This window comes from Typha latifolia, chromosome 1 (genome assembly GCF_019914945.1).
Source record: "Typha latifolia isolate L0001 chromosome 1, TyphaL0001v2, whole genome shotgun sequence".
Taxonomy (NCBI): Eukaryota; Viridiplantae; Streptophyta; class Magnoliopsida; order Poales; family Typhaceae; genus Typha; species Typha latifolia.
The window spans coordinates 20,964,543-20,983,771 of NC_133086.1; the positions used below are offsets into that span (position 1 = coordinate 20,964,543).

General features: G+C 37.2%; 4 protein-coding genes across 8 annotated transcripts; 2 read left to right on the top strand and 2 right to left on the bottom strand.

Annotated features, from left to right (window-relative positions):
* Positions 1-2: 2 nt before the first annotated feature.
* Positions 3-3,622, bottom strand: LOC140786211 (short-chain dehydrogenase RED1). Its single transcript, XM_073134482.1, has 3 exons — positions 3,131-3,622; positions 1,365-1,524; positions 3-443 (listed from the first exon to the last, which is right to left on the bottom strand). The coding sequence occupies exons 1-3, from the start codon at positions 3,465-3,467 to the stop codon at positions 107-109; spliced, it is 834 nt and encodes a 277-aa protein (XP_072990583.1). The 5' UTR covers positions 3,468-3,622; the 3' UTR covers positions 3-106.
* A 1,723-nt stretch (positions 3,623-5,345) lies between these two features.
* LOC140786204 (F-box/kelch-repeat protein At1g22040-like) lies at positions 5,346-8,245 on the top strand. Its single transcript, XM_073134469.1, has 2 exons — positions 5,346-5,602; positions 6,131-8,245. Exon 2 carries the CDS (start codon positions 6,272-6,274, stop codon positions 7,706-7,708), a length of 1,437 nt encoding a protein of 478 aa, XP_072990570.1. The 5' UTR covers positions 5,346-5,602; positions 6,131-6,271; the 3' UTR covers positions 7,709-8,245.
* A 2,715-nt stretch (positions 8,246-10,960) lies between these two features.
* Positions 10,961-15,234, top strand: LOC140780413 (membrane-anchored ubiquitin-fold protein 3-like). Of its 4 annotated transcripts, none has more exons than XM_073125957.1 (4): positions 10,961-11,225; positions 11,723-11,872; positions 12,747-12,917; positions 14,850-15,234. In XM_073125957.1, the coding sequence occupies exons 2-4, from the start codon at positions 11,743-11,745 to the stop codon at positions 14,903-14,905; spliced, it is 357 nt and encodes a 118-aa protein (XP_072982058.1). In that variant the 5' UTR covers positions 10,961-11,225; positions 11,723-11,742; the 3' UTR covers positions 14,906-15,234. The 4 variants fall into 4 exon arrangements, 3 of the variants coding, with proteins under 3 accessions (XP_072982058.1, XP_072982057.1, XP_072982056.1); XM_073125956.1 differs by lacking the exon at positions 10,961-11,225 and adding an exon at positions 11,335-11,483; XR_012107509.1 differs by lacking the exon at positions 10,961-11,225 and having other exon boundaries at positions 11,599-11,872; positions 14,850-15,016; positions 15,110-15,234.
* A 758-nt stretch (positions 15,235-15,992) lies between these two features.
* Positions 15,993-18,294, bottom strand: LOC140785675 (uncharacterized). 2 transcript variants are annotated; one of them, XM_073133639.1, is made up of 3 exons: positions 17,970-18,294; positions 17,575-17,747; positions 15,993-16,686 (listed from the first exon to the last, which is right to left on the bottom strand). In XM_073133639.1, exons 1-3 carry the CDS (start codon positions 18,277-18,279, stop codon positions 16,225-16,227), a joined length of 945 nt encoding a protein of 314 aa, XP_072989740.1. In that variant the 5' UTR covers positions 18,280-18,294; the 3' UTR covers positions 15,993-16,224. The 2 variants fall into 2 exon arrangements, with proteins under 2 accessions (XP_072989740.1, XP_072989748.1); XM_073133647.1 differs by having other exon boundaries at positions 17,575-17,692; positions 17,970-18,243.
* Positions 18,295-19,229: the final 935 nt, after the last annotated feature.

A 19,229-nucleotide genomic window follows, 5' to 3' on the forward strand; every position in this document is an offset into this window, starting at 1 on the left:
GAAACAAAAAATTAATCCACAGATTCAAGTAGTTGAATTAGCAGCAGTCAAATTCTCAAAGAAGAAGAAGATGTTACATGCCCTTCAACATTTTGATGCTAAAACTTCAAAATTTCAGGGCCAATCTATAAAAGTAGTCCCTGATAGCCAATGGAAGGTAATAAAGAATGGCCAGAATAGTTGAAAGTTGCCCATAAGAGAACCAAGCTGGTGGATTCTTCTTAAGAACCAAGGCAACAGTCTTCTTCGCGAACTCTTCTGCTGGAGTAGCCTTGGGTCCCTGAGAGATATTAGTTCTTGATCTTATTGAAGCCTCAAAAGGTTTGTAGAACTTCCATTCAGCCATCCGGTTGTAGTTGGCCAACGAGGTGTTACCTAAATTAGACTTGACAGCACCTGGAACCACATTTATGACACTTATATTGAAAGAATGGAGTTCCAATCTGCAAGGCATCCAAATGATTGTCATATTACTCGTATAAATACCATAATTTGTCAACTGTAAGGATGGAATTCAAAGTTGCAGTACTCCCTGGCTTGCAAGGGTTAATCTGACATGAATTTGGTATCTTAATGAAAGATAAGCATCATAAACTGAAAAATAAGTGTAGTAGAACTGGGGACAGAGTGCAAGCTAGAAAACAAAAATTCGACCAAGTTCACCAAGTATGCTTCAAAATAAACTTTTATCTGAATCAGTTTGCTCCTAGAAACCATTTTAATAACAGAAAAGACAGGAAGATCATGTTACAATTATGACAAATGAAAAAATGTCTGATCTATTGAGCAATATTTTGGAAGACCAGAAGGTTATGACAGCCTCTTCCAAAGGAGTACCGTCAGAAAGTGAGCTACAATATAGTTTTCCACAGAAAGAAACTTCCCACAGACCTAAATCGGTCAATCTAATTTAATTGTAGCTTTGCCAACAAGACAACCACTTATCTTGAACATGGAAACATAGAGATAAACCTCAATTTCAGCATTGAGAGAGCCTTAATATGAAATACTCATTTAGAGATGTATATCACAATATAACAATATGTTCCATTGTCATGCATAGATTATTACAGTAATAGATCTTACAATAAGGCATGTGACAGAAACATAGATATGATTCTGGCACTGACCTTCACAATATAGTTCAATATTATTATCAAGATAGGTATTGATATTGATATTCACATTTTGATTCACTATACCAACAATATAACCTATAAAGTGAAGTTCACCTTTTATATACGGTCATAAGACAAGATTCAACTGGTGGTCAACAACAAGTGCCGACAGTGCATGATGAATCACTACAAGAATGCAAGCATTGAGCAATAAAATTTTCATAAAAGGAAACAAAGTTGATGAACCTTAAAGTATCAGTCAAGGCATGCAGAGCAGCTTTTGACGCCGTGTAAACACCCGCCCATGGTCCAGGGGCCAGAGCAGCAACACTTCCCACATTTACAATCTTGCCCTTTCTTCTCGCTATCATGTGTGGAACTACAGCTTGGATTAACCTCATGGGGCCTGCACAGGTAATGGTAGTCAATGCAATAAAATATAGGTTTAATTATACTTGCTTTGTTATACTTTGACTCAGTATCATTTAACCTCCCTGTACTATAAAAGCGTACAAATATCGTTTTAGACTTTTAAAAAGCTACAACTAAACTCATCTGTTAGCCTTCCATAAGTTAAAACTCATGTGACAAGCACGTGAACAGTACGTTTTTTACAGATAGACTAAATTACTCTCACGAATAGCAAAAAAAAATGTGTATCTCTTGTTATATAACTTTATATACAAAAGAAAACGATTTCATCAAATTAGATTTTTTGCAACTAAAAAGTAAAACAGAAATATACAAATATGATACCTACGATTTATAAATAACTCTCAAAATTACCATTGAAAGTTATAGCAGAAAGGAAGGTGTTACCATGAGGCAAAAAAGAACTAAATCTTATCATCTTCATACGAGATAGAAATGTGCGATCATTAAAGTAAAAATAGAATCCATCTGTTATGATTTTAAAAGGAGGTTGAAATATCGACATTGTCATAACAAGTGTTTTTTCAAAGACATAAAAGGAAGAAGATGGGATGAGAATGGTAGAAGAATGAGTTTCTCCATTAACAGAGTGATAGAAAGATAATTTTAGGCCATCTATTAACTGCGTCTAAGGGTTGTAGCTTTTTAAAAGTTTAGGAAAATATTTGTACGCTTTTATAATACATGGGGCAAAGTGATACCGAGTAAAAATACAGAGGCAAAATGTAATTAAGCCTAAAATATATGATGAGTGAGGAATCATAAATATTGTACTGCAAGCATTCGTGGATATCATTAGCAGCATATGTCAAGCAGCTGGGCAGACAGCTTCGATGACTGTTATGACAAAGAAATCAAAGTGTAATTAAGCCTAAAATATATGATGAGTGAGGAATCATAAATATTGTACTGCAAGCATTCATGGATATCATTAGCAGCATATGTCAAGCAGCTGGGCAGACAGCTTTGATGACTGTTATGACAAAGAAATCAAAAGGTTATTCTTTTCAGTAGAGTCAGACAATCTGGTTGCTCTAGTTCAACATATCTGAAAACAGAAGTTAGCTTAGAAACTCAGAAATAATTACAATTAGATAAGTAATATGGAGAACAAAAATTTTCTATTTAGAACAAACTTATCGCGCCTCTATTATCGAGTCATTCTCTGGCTTGGACAAACACTTGAGCATTGAACCCTTAATGGCTCATCTTCTTCCTCCTATGCTTCATGGAATTCAGAAATTTACTTCTTTCGCTCTTCAGCAGACTTAAAATCGAGCAGGACAATAAAAAGGTGGCTTAAGCTAAGGAATTGGAAGCCTCTGCTTTTTTGTTAGACAGCAGATTAGCTCTTAAGAACTAATTGGCCAAACATTTAGACGATTTATATGTTTGCAAATCCTTTCAAGTCGCAGGACATATAGATGGCAAAAGAATGGTCTTCACATGAAATAAGACCCAAAAAGTATCAAAAAATCAACATGGACGAAGAAAACCAACAGTCACTAATTGCGAGAAAGGACAACAAATTTGGATCTTCTTTCCTTTGTTTTACCAAATCTAGGGAAACAGGACATTACCATAGACATTTGTCTCGAACACACGCTCGACTGAAGACATCGGAACCTCTGCAAGAGGAGCAACCAAATGAACGCCCGCGTTATTCACAAGCACATCGATCCGACCAAACTTAGCCAAGGCGTTCTCCACGGATCTCCTTACAGTTTCCTCCGATGTCACATCGAGTTCTTGGAGGAAAAATCTCGAATCGTTCTCAAGGCTCTTCATGGAACCCAGAGATCGACTCGTCGCGACGACGACGCATCCCTGGGCGGCAAATGCTCGAGCGAGAGCGTAGCCGATGCCGCCTTCCGAGCACCCAGTGACCAAAACCACCGGTTCTTCTCTGCTTGCCATCAAAGGTGCCTCCTTTGAAGGGTATTCAAGAAAAAAAAATCGAATCTTTTTTCATGAGTATTAAGGAAAAAATGAATCAGAAGGGTTTATGGACGGATTTTTCGTTTCTGGGATTTGGGTCTTTCGAAAGAGTCAAAGATGTACCGGTGAAGTGTGAACTCAGTATGGCGAGGTGATAGATATATCTTTCTTTCACGAGAGATTCTTCCGTACGGTAAGCTTATGAAAATATAAAGGTTAAGATATTTAAGGATATAATGTTAAAAAATAAAAATAAAAATATTACTTCAATATATAATTATTTATTTTTAAAATCTATTTAAATTATCTTTTGACAATTATATTATCTAAAATACTTTATCAAATAAAAGATATTTATATTTTTAACGGACAATCAAATATATATCATGTTAAGGGTATTAATGTCTTTTAAAATTAATTTGATAAAATTTTAATTTAACTTTATCTCTTGAATTATTTTTTAATTATCTACATATATATAATTTAAGATTAATTTTAAATTAAAATTTAATAATAAATAGAGATAGAGAATCATATTTAAATTAAAATTTATCTTTAAATTATTAAATTTAAATTATTTAATATTAAATAATATTTTTTATAATTATATTTGAGAGAAAAATTTAACGTAACCCCAAAGTTAGACACACGTAATTTAATATATTATTTTTTATATAATTTGATTTTGAAATCAGTACCAAATATAAAATCTTACTATTATAGTTTTTAGATTAAGATTATAAATTTTAGAGGGGATTATAGTGCCGTCTCTATAAAAAATTTCTTTTAAATAGAAATAAATTTACTAATACAACCTTTACGGAGTTATGAAAATCTATCATTCCTAAATTTTTTCAATATATTTTCTCACATTGAAAATAATATAAATTATTTTAACTATGTTACTAGAACAAAGGAACGTGGACATATTTAGTCTGGGCATCGCTGATGGACAATAAGTTTCATTGATTTCAATTTTTTTATATTCTGAATATAACCGTTTAATTATTAAGGACAGCTAAACATCATATTAAACTTATTCTATAATATAAATTATATTTATTAAAATTATATTTTATACTACACACTAATTCAAATTATTAATTTACTCTCAAAATTTATCTCATTAATTTATTTTATATTAAATTAAAGAGTATATATCGTAATTTTATAAAAATAAACTATTTTTTAATCTTTTTTAAAATTTATATCACATTAAAAATAATTATTATATTCTTAATTTAAAATACTAGTGAACATAAGTATAATTATTTTTATAATAAAGATAAATATCTATTGTGTAATTATTCCTAAATTGAACGAGGTATAAATAATTATGCCAAATAGGCACTAATCAAATATTAGAGCCCATAGATAAGTTGAATCTCTCCTAAAAAACTGGGACATTTGCAAAAGGATAAAGTATTTAAAAACTTAAAAATAAGTTATTGTAAGCATCTAGTAAATGCATCGATGGATATATGTCTAACGTTGATTTCAATTATGCTCGAAAAAAAGTATAAAATTTAATAAATATAATTAAAGCTATTAAATCCAGCGACCAAGTCAATAGTATGCTCGAACTAACCAAAGGTCAATTCGTTTGTATGTTTTATTTTAACTAATTTCTTTGCCTTACTAACTAGTAATTATCAACTCCATCAACCTAATCTAGTAGACAATATTGGAGTGCGGTTTGGGAGTAAGGCGATTCGTGCGAATAGATTTGCTAATATATCGACAATAACTCTGATTGGGGTTAAAAAAATTACAAAAAGTGATAAGATTTTAGTGAGTGGATCGAAGTTATATACTAATATGCACGATTTATACACGTTGGAGTGCATCCGATAGCTCATCGTCCTAATCCATAACTCCGAGATCTAAAACTCTATTTATAAATCGGAAAAAGCTATTTTTGTAGATAGAGTTTAAGAAAATCTTAGTGCTAATAGACTCCGTAAGCTTCGGTTAAGATCAACATATTTGTTCGGAGCGGAGCGATCGATCCATACTTCCTCGAGAGTCCAGACGTACGAGAAAAGGGGAGAAGGAAGGGTAAAGAAATCAAAACCCTAATCGAAAATTTCCTCCTTAGAGCTCCATCGTTGGAGGTAATTTCTTTCTCTTCATACTAGAAGCCGTCCGCGATATTAGAAGGAAATTATCCTTTTTTATCGTTCCTTTCTCTCGTTTGGCTGCGAAATTTTGCTTCTCCGGTATGGTTGGGATCATTTCGATTATTATCTTCTTTGGATTTTGATCTGCTATTTGCTCCTTTTTGCTACTGAGTTTTTTTTTAATATAATTTTCTCAGTGGTTTCCACCATTTCGATTGTAACTCTTAATTTACAAATGCTTGATACGTGCAAAAGGGTGATCCTGATATCTGTGTTTTAGTCGGGGTTCGTTAGCCGAGAACCACTTCAAAATTTGGATAAAAATGTGATTTTTTGCTTTCTAATTGGGTCCAATCTTGAATATTTTACATCTTTTTTGGGATCAAAAGTAAGAATTCTTTCTTAAGATTATCCCTTCTTTTCACCATCGAGCATCACGCCTCGAGTAGCAACGTGTATGCGACATCGTGTGGTATCTTGTTGTCTCATAAATTTCTTCATGGTTTCTGTTTGCCTATTCAGTTGGAAGCCAAACCGATTGCTCCTCTATAAGATTAGAAGTCCTTAAATGAATCAAAGTAGAATTTTTTGAAGATTTCCACAGATTGCAGTTGTTAAAGTTTCTTATGTTTACAAGAGATAGTGAGAGTATAGAGGAATTTTATGGGGTCGTTGTTGAGCTTGCCCAATAATAGACATCAAGCTCAGGATTATCGTGAAGCAGGTCGAATTGATGCCAACAAGAGGCACAAAATGTCATCGGGTGACTATGATGAATATCCAGGACTAATTCCCACTCTCCCAGATGAGATATCACTGCAGATCCTTGCTAGACTCCCTAGAATTTACTACTTGAATGTGAAGATGGTTAGCCGAAGTTGGAAGGCTGCTATCACTAGCCGTGAACTTCTCCAGTTGAGAAGAGAACTTGGTACGACGGAAGAATGGCTGTATTTACTGACAAAAGTCGGAGCGAACAAGCTTAATTGGCATGCCTTAGATCCTATCTCTGAAAAGTGGCAAAGGTTGCCACCGATGCCATATGCAGTCAATGAAGAAGAGTCTAATAAAAGGGGCTTCGCTGGGTTGCGCATGTGGAATGTGGTTGGTTCTAGCGTTAGAATTGCCGATTTTGTGAGAGGCTGGTTTTGGCGGAGGGATGGCTTGGATCAAATGCCTTTTTGTGGCTGTGCTGTTGGAGCTGTTGATGGCTGTCTCTATGTGCTAGGGGGTTTTTCGAAAGCGTTGGCCCTGAATTGTGTTTGGCGATACAACCCATGTCTCAATCTGTGGGAGGAAGTGAGTTCCATGAATTATGGTCGGGCTTTCTGTAAGACAGGGCTGTTAAATGAAAAGCTGTATGTTGTTGGGGGAGTCAGCAAGGGTAGGAATGGCTTAAATCCTCTAAGTTCTGCTGAAGTATTTGATCCTGAAACAGGTCTGTGGGCCCAGTTGCCAGTCATGCCTTTCCTGAGAGCACATATGCTGCCAACTGCTTTTTTAGCTGATGTATTGAAGCCTATTGCAACTGGAATGGTTTCATTTGGGAAAAAATTATGTGTTCCTCAGAGCTTGTATTCATGGCCATTTTTCTTTGATATTGGAGGAGAGATTTATGATCCTGAGACAAATTCATGGTCTGCAATGCCCACTGGTATGGGTGATGGGTGGCCCGCAAGGCAGGCAGGGACAAAGTTAGGTGTCGTGGTAAATGGAGAGTTATATGCTTTGGAACCTTCTAGTTCTTTGGACAGTGGTAAGATAAAGAAATATGATCATCAGGAGGATATGTGGAAAGTCGTCGTACAAAGCGTTCCAGTTCATGATTTTACTGATTCGGAGGCTCCTTATTTGCTTGCTGGTTTTCTTGGGAAGCTCCATATTATTACAAAAGATTTGAACAATAACATCAGTATATTGCAAGCGCTCCTACAGAGGCACGGAGAGTCTTCCCTTTCATCTTCTTCAAATTCTCTGGTCAGCTGTATCCCTGAAACTCCCATCACCATATTGGAAGAAGAAACGGGTGCCTGGAGGGTCATTGCTGCTAAGAGTTTTGGGGTAGCAGAACTTGTTAGCTGTCAAGTTCTTGATGTTTAACATTGAAGTTCAAGACTGTGGTACTGGTATTATTCTGATGGAAGCTCATTTTGCTTAAAGAGCAGGGAACCTTTGGAGATCTAGCTGGTGATATACAGCCAATCTCTGATGGTTCCTGTATGCACAGAAAAAAAAAATTCTCACAGGGTAGGTGAAAATTATGAACAATCCAGGATGGAGGTCAATAGCAGATGGAGACATATATCGGGAGAGAAGAAAAGGCTGTGTGGCTTTCCAAGCTGCCTAAGCACCAGTTATCTCATAAAGCCTCTGTGCTACCATCTGATTTGCCTGATGCAACTATTCAGCTTAGTTAGTTTCCAATACTGAATATAGTTTCCTATCTCAGTACATGAGAAAATATTGTTTTGTCATTTTCAGAATGCATTATTCAAGTTCTTAGTCTGTATATCCTTCCGACCAGCTGAAGAAGAGGTCATAGAATTTGCCCTCTTGTAGCTCCTTGATGCTTGTGCATATATAGTTGAATCTTTTATTTTGGTGAGAATAATATATAGTTGCATCTTTCTTTACATATATCAAGTCGTTCTTTTATTCTTGCTTGATGCGTCTTCATTGAGAACTCATGTCTCGAGAAAAGGACTCATGTGGATTCCTCCAGTATATTAGAAATACATGCAAATCTTTGTCATACTTGTAAATCATCATCATAATCCAAAGTTCAGAATGTTACGTTGGATGACCCCCTATAATTCTGTATATAATAGGGCTCCCAAATTTGACCTAACCAAATTACCCTACCTTCGTACCCATTTGTTTTGCTGGTTGGATGAGTTGAGAAATCTTTATACACTTGCTGGGTGAGACAGATACTGAATATTGGCAGAAACTAACCAATGCCACATTTGATATTTTTTGTGATTGGGATGTTGCATGCTTGCATGTATTGTTCAGGTTTGTCTCAGGTACTAACCAATGCCACATATACTGGCAGAAACTAACCAATGCCACATAAGATACTTGCAAGTTTCATATCTTGTGCGAATTTTTTTGTACTGACTTTAGATTTCACCAGCATATTCTACAGGTATATTGTTGTTTCAACCTTTTCACACCTACAAGTGTTAGAAGCAGTAAGATGATGCAAGGTAGGTTCATTGTTGGCTCAGAAAAATGGATCTCTCTTTGAAACAACAGATGGAGGGCAAGAGGGGAGATTTATCTCTTTAATGCTTGTTTCCAAATGTTTACAGTAAATGTTCTCAAAAGGAATTCTCCATAGAAGTTGCTCACAGCTCTGATATTATATCCAATCTCAGATTTAGTATAAGGCTTGCTGATTGCTGTAGGGAAGAATAGTGTCCACCATTAATACCCTTAATTTAGTGTAGATATCTGCAGCATTCCAGAACTCAATCAGTTGGTACCTATCCTCTTCAGGTCTTTTTTCCCTCAGAAATCTATCTACAACTTTACCGGTTTTGGAGGAGCTAAGTTTGGTTTTGGAAGTTTGGAAATTATTCTTGCCATCTAAAATGAAGATCTTCGTCTGTTGGCTGCCTAAGTAAACTTCATAGGAAAGATTTTCAAATTAATTTTTTGGACTGGCATTCAAAGTGCCTATGTAACTCTTTTATAGAATCTTCACATAATATTTTCTTTCTAGCCTTTTAACCAGAGCTATCATAGAGGAGTTGGAGAAGAGAACAAATATTTGCTTTGACCCTGCTTCTGTAGTTGACTTGTCGAGTACGTGGTGCAAAATAAATATTTCCTAATAATCTATCTAGATTTGCATGGGGCACGTTAATTGCTATAATCTGTTGGAGATTGTGGAATGAAAGAAAAAGATACTGTTCAGATGGGAAGCCAAAACTTCAGTAAGATTCTTCAGGATATCAGATCTATATATGACTTTATGTCACTTGTGATCTCTCTTTTTTTTTCAGTACATCATTTAATTTCCCTGATGGAATTTTAACTGAGGTATAGTTGCTACTTGTAGAAAAAGAAAAGAAAAAAATATTGGAGATCAAGCCATTTAACTTCTGTTCTCTGGCTACCACAAAAATTGCTGGACTGGACTGGATATATGAATCGTCTTGGAAAAGTGGGTATCGAATTCTTTCAGGGAACTCTTCAGAACCGAAAAATTCTCCCAGAAGAATAATGTGAAATCAACAAAACCTGGTAATATATTTCTAAGTGTTGGTGATGAGCAGGGCACTGTATTTTTTTTATGCTTTTGAGTAACTTTACGAGTTCTCTTGAAAGATGGACGATATATATAAATATGGAGAATGTGGTTCTTGTTAAAGTTGTCTTCTAATGTTGGTTGCTCTGCGAAGGGCAACTACTTAAGATCCCCAACACATTTCCATCTGCGTGTATGTTTTAACACACCTGGGTGTTTATTTAGTATTGCTCCTGAGCATCTCATGCTCATTAGTGTGCAAAGAATTATGGGAACAAGATACTCTCTGAGTAACCAAATCCTCTTGATTGTGAAACACAAGTTTGTGATGTTCTATTCCTTTTGTAGATGGAGGTAATTAGAGGTGGATGCTCCACCACAACTAGCACAAATCCAATGTGAGCATTGGATTGCTCACTATTGCAGAGAAATTTTAGCGCATTGCAAAGTTATCCACTTACCGAGTTACTTCTCTCTAGATTCTAACTCTTCTCTTGAATGACTTATGAACACAATGTTTCTCTATATCTGCTGCTCCATTAATATCCAGGTTTGTCGCATTCCAGCAGATTTGTTATATGTAGTATTGATCCAAACGTCGTCCTTTTTATTTAAGATTTCAGTAAAAGATGAAGTGAGCATTGACATCTTCTGAGAAGTGATCTTGATGCAGATGTGGTTATGCTAACAGCAATAATAGCATATGGAATATGGTAATGGGTGTAGTGGGTGGAAGATGTGGGGCACTCCAATGATTAGGCCAATCTGTCCTTTTCTCATTTTTTTTCAATAATCTTGTATTTGTTTCTTAAATATTACTTATCTTAGTAGTGGAGTCTAGTGGTTTAGAAGCACCATCAAGTCCTGCCCAACAAAAAATAGAATTGGATTTATTTTGCTAATTTTGTGGGTAGTAATACAAACAACTAAGTGGTTGAAAATTATTCTTATAAACCAGATTTGCTTCTTTTTTTTCAGTTCAGTATCGTCCCGGTATTTTATTTAAGATAATATAGTTTAATCCATTAAAAAAAGAAGATAATATACTTTAAAGCGATTGCATAGTTTAGAAAAAACTATGCAAAGTGAAGCCGTTTGCTGTAAATTTTTTCAGGAGGTTCTCTCTATTCTTGATTCGGGAATTGGTAGAAAAAAAAGAAGCAAATCAAACTTACGGGATCTTCCACCCTCTCTGTCTTGCGTTCTCGGATAAAGAATAGATTGTCCTTTTACCTAGAAAAAGAGAGAATAGATTCGTCGGCCGTCTATTTAATTCGAGAAAATTACAATTGGCCTTCGTTTCTTCCACTGGATTTTCTTATAAAACGACAGAAGGCGGGGGGGTGTTTGTGGAAAAAAAGAGTTCTCTCTCTCTCTCTCTCTCTCTCTCTCTCTCTCTGCGTGTCTCTACTGTTTACTTTTTCTTCTCTGATTTCAACATAAGGGATTTCCAACTGGGTCTTCTCTCTCTGCTTCCTCCTTGGCTTGTTCGAATTCATAAAGATCCATCTTTTTTGCGAACATGCTCTAGTAACAAGGCTTTTGATTTGCCTTCTTCGATTTTTTAGATTCGAAATCTGATTTGGGTCTTTGTTGAGATCTGCTCTTATGTGGGCTAAGGTCAGAATTGCTGGCTAGAAGGGCTTCCTTGGAGAGATTTGTACATTACCTTGTCGTACTTGATTGTTGTTGAAGAAAAAGACTTCTTCTATTGCTTGGTTTGAAATACTCGTCAGCTTTAATCTGGGTCCCGATTCATTTGTGTCTGTGAATATAAATTCGTTAAATTTCTTGTTTCTGTGGCTTTAATTGATTTGGATGTGAGAGATCATGGAAAGTTGAGTTGAGTTGTGATTTAGGTCATCTGGTAGCGAATGATATGGCTGGAGAGGATTCAATTGAGCTCAAGTTTAGGCTCTTTGATGGCACCGATATAGGGCCGAGCAAATACGATCCTTCGACGACTGTGGCATCTCTGAAAGAAATTATATTGGCCCGGTGGCCCCAAGGTGAGAGCTTGATGGTGTTTGGCATATGGGAGTAGAGCTCATTTATTTTCTTTTCTCTTTCCATGATGCTTATTAATTTCAATTTCATTTTAATGTTCTTTGCCAGTTGAAAATTTTGTGAACCTTGGTTAGAATGGATAGGCCACTCTCTGATTTGATTAACTGGCTACGTAAATGCATTCTGCATAAAATTAAAGCTTTGATATACCTTTGATTACACAGTTCTCTTTAGATTCTGAATGAGAAAGTCTGATATCTTCGAATTCTTTTGATGATCTTTATTTGCAGCCGTTACAATCAATATGCATATTTTCCTTTCTGCTCCATTAATATGGTTTATCTAACTTAAATTGTCCTTAGCTGCTTTTGTGAGATGTTGTCCCATTTGTTTTCTAAATATACTTGTAGATGGGTCAGCCATTCCTTCAGCTGCTTCTGAATTTGTTATGGTTCGTTGTGGCAGAGAATAATGGACCTTATCATTTTAGTGTTGCATCATAATTCCTATCTGTAGGTACATTTATATCTTCAGTCCAACTTCAGGTGATAGCTTTTTACTTAGGTTGGCCATTTTCTTGTCCTCCATTTCCTAACAATCTTTGCTAAAATCGATTGGTCAAAGCTCAACATCAACCTCAAACTAATTATCTTACTATGAAATATATATACTTTATGTTTATTCCGTTGATGGTTTCATTATGCATTATAACTAAAGGGGTTCATTTGCAATACTAGTGACATAGTCATCATGGTTGCTTGCTTTGTGGTTATTTTTCACTGCTCATATCTGAGTCATATTGAAATTAAATGCCTAGAAACTTACTCACAGTCAAAAGTAAAGAAAATGTTTTTCTCTAAATTTTTTTGTTGATAGGAAAAGAAATAGCTCCAAGAACAATAAATGATGTGAAACTCATCAATGCCGGGAGAATATTGGAGAATAATCACACTCTTGCTGAGTCCAGGGTTCCAGTTGGAGAGCTTCCTGGTGGTGTTATCACTATGCATGTAGTCGTGCACCCTCCTCAGATTGACAAAAACAAGGGTACTTTCTTCACTTTCCATTTCTTCATTGGCTTTCCAGTTTTGTTTATATTTTGGGAGTACTTTGCAACAGAGCACTGCGTCCGTTGGAGTAAATAACATTTATCTAGTGTATGTTCAGTTAGATAATGCACCGAGCGATACTGAGAGATAAGTCATATTTGTGGGGTTCTAAAAAGTGAAGCAAAAATGGAAATTGATTCTCAGTAGGTAGTTTGATTTTGACATCTGGTATTGCTCATCAAGCTATAATGTTGGTTAAGCTTGTTGTCCTTGACATATTAATTTATGAGAGTAGTGGGCATCTTTGATTGCTGGGAAAGTTGTCTTGGAATCAGCATAAGAACATTTCAGATTGCTAGTTTAAGGATGGAAGAGAAATTATATTCTGGTGGCCACAGTTAGCAGTGGAAATATCTTAGTTACTTCTTGAAAAAGACCTTCCTTTTTTCCCACTTTTGCAAAAAGAGGAACCAATAGCTCATAAGGAGGTTGTGTGGAGGACAAGACATTGGCAATCTTACACTCGTTAATGGAGACCTTTTTCTTTTCATCGCTTACGCACATGACCACTTGAGTGCTGGGAAGCATGCCTTACCATAACACTGGGTAATGCCCTCTATATTTGACAACATTATAATGTCATAGAACTACGGTTTGCTTCATCACGCACTAGTTCTTTTGTTGCCAATAAGTTTGGAGGTAACTGTCATGTCAAATCATCGAGGTGGATTCCGTAAACAGTGTATATCTTACCAACTAAATAGTTTAACAAGTCTTCTGCCTCAAAAGTATAGTTGTCTCTTCCTTTCGAAATTCACTTAGTTTATGAGTAAAAGGAGCTTCTGTAGCAAAATTAACCCAGGTGCTCCAGTCAAAAAATATAATGGATTTGAAGCAGGAAAATGATTTCTCGTCTAAAGTAGCCATTAGGAAGCATCTACAAATCTTTTAGCAGCACTAGGTTTTTTTTTTTTTTCAGAAGCAGCACATCTCATGCTAAGATAGATCCACTTAAAGAAGCTGTATGGTTTCAAGTCAATATGCCCTCATTTAGTAACAGACAAGGTAGCTCAAGAAAGTAATTTTCTTTAGCTATAAGTAGGTGTTGTCCTTAGGAAACCCTGCTATGATTATAAAAATAGAATAAAATGTTGGAGGAGTAATTAGGTGGCATCCTGTTGTGCCCATGGAGAGCAGGTAATGTCACCAGATAATTAGAGTTACTATGTGTTGGATATGAACTGAAGCCTAACCCAAAATACTAGGTGGGTTTCAGGTATGTATAATATATTAGGTTTGACACCAATATCTGAACCAATTAACTGGCTAAATTGGGTATGATTTTGGAAGGGATTATATTATAATTAAATGGAGATTCAAGTCTACTCATACCAAGAAGTGAACAACCATTAATGAGGATTTTGGAACTTATATGAGGAGGATAATAGACCACTAAATCACTAATATATCAGGGGAAAAAGTCGTGGAAAAGGGAGATCAAATATTATAAATGAAGAAAAGGACAGAAAGGTCATACTGATTTGCCTATCGTGTTGACATTTAGAGAAAGAAGAATTTGTTCACTTAGTATTATGAGCATAGTTTCTCTTGTTTCTATTAATTGATCATGAACTGTGTCTTGTAACCTTCATCTTGTTGTAACATCTTGATATTTTGTGCTTATGCATCTAAAAATTCTTCAGTGCTTATGGCATCAATGAGGTCTGCTCCATTAATATGTAATATTGTCTGAACTGGATGTAATGAAGGTTCAAGCCTTCAGGGTATAATCTAGCTTAAGATAATGTCCTATATTTAGGATTTCAAATGTTTGTGTCTACTTACTGATATTTTATATTTGCTAAACTAATTCCAGCATATGGTCATCTTCCCTTCAATCTGGCACTAATGTTGATATTTTTCTTTACAGAGAAACAACTGGCTAATACTTCAAACCAGAATAGATGTTCATGCACAATCCTGTGACGCATAGGATTATTGTTCGACTAAGAATCTGATCCGAGTTGGCTATTGGTGTTTCTACTGGTCCTATTATGCTCCTGACCGTAAATTCAGTTGGACAGCTTGCTCTTGCAGGTATCTGAAGCTTCTCTAAATGTGCTCATAGGTTGCTTTGCATGACTAAAGTTTTGCCACGGTCCCAGGTTTATTCTTCATTTATTTGTGTAGGATGAATTGGAAGAATATTGTGGTTGTGTAAATTGCAACGTTAACTGTACCTTTCTTTCTTGGCTACTTTTCTAAATGATGTGATTTGAATGATTCATTTCTCAAGGTCAGTACTCTTCGTAAAACCACTACGATTAGTCATGTACAAAAACAGTTCAATTTTTGTAGCTTTGATAACATGGATTGAAGCTGTAAGAAAGGGGTTTCGAGAATAGTTTTGACAACACTAGTAATTTAGGACAGGCAGTACTCTAATGCTGGTATTTTTTTTTCCCCCTCTATTTTGCATGTAATATTGCGGTTTAGATACTGCCCTTTTAGTATATTTTCAGTAAATTACTGAAACATCCTACTCAGGGTGTTCTTTTGTTTGCAAATTTAGTGACAAATGCAAGGGCTCCTTTGCTCATGGTGGATTTAATTATAATATATATATATATAGGATCTAACTGAAAATAGTGAAAAAGACAAGGTGCAAAACACAATAATAAATACAAAAAGTAGGGCTCTTAAAAGGCAATTTTATTTTCTCCTTTCTATAATGTTTAGCGCAAGCGAACTCCTCCTAATCTTCTAGTCGTCGAGACAACCAGACACGCTGTTGGGCTGTCCCAATCTACAGTCCGGTCCATCACGTACGTGATATTAAAAGGTGTGGACAATTAAACCCACCAACCAAAGAGATAAATAAAGGGCTTTATCTTTCTATGTAAAATTTCCAAACCGTGAATTGCATACCGAGGCCACAGAAGATTCTACAATTTAATGTGAGATTGGCAAGAAGTTGCAATTAAACTAACTGATCAATAGTCTACCGACCATGGGTAGTAGTAGCGAATTCCATGCAAGGTTGTAGATAAAAGGATATATGGCTCTGAAGAAAGGACAACAAAACATGATATCTTAGACTAAAACATCTTTTAAAAGCCGAAAACAAACTTTTAGTAGTTCCTCTCTGATGCCATTAGATAATAGAACACTCACTCTGTGGGTGATCCACAATGCCTCTAATAAAGAAGATAACTCAAAGGTAGGGAGACTGAGACGAGGTGAAAGGAGGATGGAAGGATTCTTCTACTAGAACATGAGAGACTGGAATAAGAACCAAGGGGCCTTCACTTCTTCCTCTTCTTCGGGGGTGGAAGTGCCTCTTCTTCGTCATCTTCTTCCTCTTCTTCGTTGTTCTCCTCATCATCCTCCTCTTCTACTGCCTCCTCCTCGTCCTGATCGCCATCGCCATCGCCATCGCCATCCTCATCGTCATCCTCATCATTGTCGTTGTCATCATCATCATCGCCGCCATCCTCCTGGTCATTAGGCTCTTCCCCCTCTTCCTCTCCATTCTCTTCGCCACCCGCACCGCCACCTGAACTTTTCTTGCCATTGTTGTTGTTGTTAGGTTTCTCATATCCTTCTCCATCTTCCTCCGATAGGTCCTCCTCACCCTCCCCAAAGTCACCGTCTTCATCCCCATCACCATCTTCATTCCCGTCTTCCTCACCAGCATCAACAGGCTCATCAGTTTTCTCGCTCCCACCTCTGCTCACTAGGAAATCAGGCATATTATAGAGCGGATCCTGAACAATTATAAGACTCATAACATCAGAATAACAAATTTTACAAACGAAAGCATAAAGAAACTACGGGCTTTAAATTTAAGTCAGGTAATGATAAACTGCTACTTGGCCAGGGGCAATTAATGGTATTTGTAAGGATGCTTTTTTTTTTTAATTCTTTCATTCTGTCAAAGTAGGTATTCAAATCATCAACTGCATTTGTACTACACAGACAAAATTTGGGATGAAACATCCTGAAGGCGAGCACAAAACAAAGGTTCAGATTAATGATTCAATTGGAGCACGAAGCATACAATTTCTAGTGAGACTTGCAAATTTCCAAGTAAACAATGAATCCAGAACTGAACTTGGACAGGGCTCACATCTTGAAAAAGGAGGAGAGAAAAGAACCATTGCCTTCCTCACAAGAAAGGGGGCACGTGAGCAAAGTGACCGTTTGTCCTCCCACTCACGTGCAAAGGAATCCCTATTCTCCAACAGTGACGATATTTTTTTTATCGAGTCGGATATTTCCACTACTCGCACTAGAAGAATCCGATTCTAAAGAAGGCCGTGGCACGTGTCGGCCAGCCGACGCGCCTAGTCGACCCGGTCAAAAGGCAGAGAGCAGTAGAAAAGGAGAGTGCAAATAATAAGAGTCTATAGATAATGGCGCATATTCGCTTCCCCTCCTCATAACAAGTGCTATATGCGGAATGCTGCAATCCACATATAAACAAAACAAAAGGATGCTTTTATCCTCTTCGGAACTAAAATCCCGACAGATCCGTGACATAATCCAAGCTCAGTTCCGTAAACTGTCCCCACCCCACCCCCCACCCGGCGTACAATAGCACCGAGCACGTGGAGGAGGACGAAACCTACGAACGGAGAGGAAGAAATGTTTACCCGGAGTGGGAGAGCGGCGAGCAGCAAGGTGGAGATGGCGTCCCCGGCGCAGGTTAGCGGGGTCCTTGGGAGCACGGGGGAAGGCATCACGGTCTTCATTGGGAACCGCAGCTCGACTCTGTGTGGAGACATGGGAGGTTGGAGGATGAGAGATGGAAAGAGAACCGCCAGATCTATCGTGTACGTTAAACAACGAAGCACGTAACATTTACTTTCACTTAAAAATAAAAATAAAACTTTATCCGAAAAATAAAGGAAGAGTAGCAAAGAAATCCAAGGGAGCGACGGAATTTTCTTTTTTTTTGAAATTTTCTTTCCGAAAAAGGCACAAACCCGCGAAGCAAATCGAATATTAGGGGCACGGACGCACGGTGTAGAGAGAGGAGAGGAGGTACCTCGAAGTAGAGAATGGAGTGATCCGGCGAGCACTAACAGCTCATCGCCGACCGTCCGATCCCGATCTCTGTTCTCGGCTAAAGAGCAGAGCGAAGAAGAAGAAGAAGAAGAAGAAGAAGAAGAAGGGGAAGAGAAGTTAGTTGGGCTCCGCTCAGAGAAGAGAGTTTGGGCAGCTCGGGCAGGACGGGCAGAGCTGGACGGTAGGAAAGCCCGGTTCCGCTGCCCGTAGAAATAGAGCGAGTTGGAGGGCAAGTGGGAAATTAGATTAAGAGCAATGTAAACTCTGATTAGAGCTAAACATGACGCCATTAGTCCTCGTAACTTTTTCTTTAATTTAAATTAGCCCTCGTAACTTAGTCCTGGCTACGCAGGCGGCAGGACGGGCTCCGATTTAATGAGTGCAGGGTCGCATACAGACACAATGTAGGAATTAGCTGCAGTGGAGTACTACGCGGCCATTAGATTAGATGTCAGATCATTGATCTTTTTAACTCGACAGCCAATCACGGCTGGCTTCTGTAGTCGGGGCTGCAGACGATCTGCTCGCCTCTTTAATCGCTTTAAAGATCCACGGGTGGGCCCCACGTAACCAACCAATTAGTAGAGTGGGATAGGAATAGGATTCCCCCCCTCCTCCTCGCCATGACACTCTTGTTTTGATGCGTGGTTAAGCCCAGTAAGTACGTAGGTTAACAAGACCCAGCATTGGCCCTCGAAGAATGATGCCATGTACATAAATTTAACATTAATAATGAACTCACGAGTCACGAGGAATATCATGATAGATAGCAGACCACCTCTCATCCTTGTGGTGATGTGGTCCCTTCCTCACCTGCTGTACTCAAGGTCAAGGGGCTATGTTATAATAACTTCCTTTGGTTTTTTCTTTACATACAAATATGACTCACTGAAGTTAATAGTTGTACGTCTACATGCAAATAAAATACATATTACTTATTAGGGACTAGTAAGAGATAAACAAGGTTGAAAATCAAAACATTCCGGAAACGTGACACTTTTCAGGTCGCCAAATTTTATTTCAAACTGTAGATGCCCCCAATAAACGGAAATTGAAGGAAAGATAATGGCCATATGAATGGACAGATCCATCTTGCAAGTTTGTACAGGATCATAAGTTTTCGTACACTTTTGGTGGCCAAAATATCCTGTGAAAACTACTATTGACTCAGTCCGAAAAAAAGAAAGAAAACTAAATCAAGTTATAGTAAGGACTTGTTTGACTTGAGCGTTGCGCTGAA

Coding starts and splice junctions, on each gene's coding strand:
- LOC140786211 (XM_073134482.1), bottom strand. CDS start 3,467: ATGGCAAGCAGAGAAGAACCGGTGGTTTTGGTCACTGGGTGCTCGGAA. Junction 1,525..3,130: donor GTTCGAGACAAATGTCTATG/GTAATGTCCTGT, acceptor TTACCTGTGCAG/GCCCCATGAGGTTAATCCAA. Junction 444..1,364: donor GCCTTGACTGATACTTTAAG/GTTCATCAACTT, acceptor GATGCCTTGCAG/ATTGGAACTCCATTCTTTCA.
- LOC140786204 (XM_073134469.1), top strand. CDS start 6,272: ATGGGGTCGTTGTTGAGCTTGCCCAATAATAGACATCAAGCTCAGGAT.
- LOC140780413 (XM_073125957.1), top strand. CDS start 11,743: ATGGCTGGAGAGGATTCAATTGAGCTCAAGTTTAGGCTCTTTGATGGC. Junction 11,873..12,746: donor ATTGGCCCGGTGGCCCCAAG/GTGAGAGCTTGA, acceptor TTTTGTTGATAG/GAAAAGAAATAGCTCCAAGA. Junction 12,918..14,849: donor TCAGATTGACAAAAACAAGG/GTACTTTCTTCA, acceptor TTTTCTTTACAG/AGAAACAACTGGCTAATACT.
- LOC140785675 (XM_073133639.1), bottom strand. CDS start 18,279: ATGGCGTCATGTTTAGCTCTAATCAGAGTTTACATTGCTCTTAATCTA. Junction 17,748..17,969: donor ACTCCATTCTCTACTTCGAG/GTACCTCCTCTC, acceptor CGTACACGATAG/ATCTGGCGGTTCTCTTTCCA. Junction 16,687..17,574: donor TCGCCGCTCTCCCACTCCGG/GTAAACATTTCT, acceptor ATAATTGTTCAG/GATCCGCTCTATAATATGCC.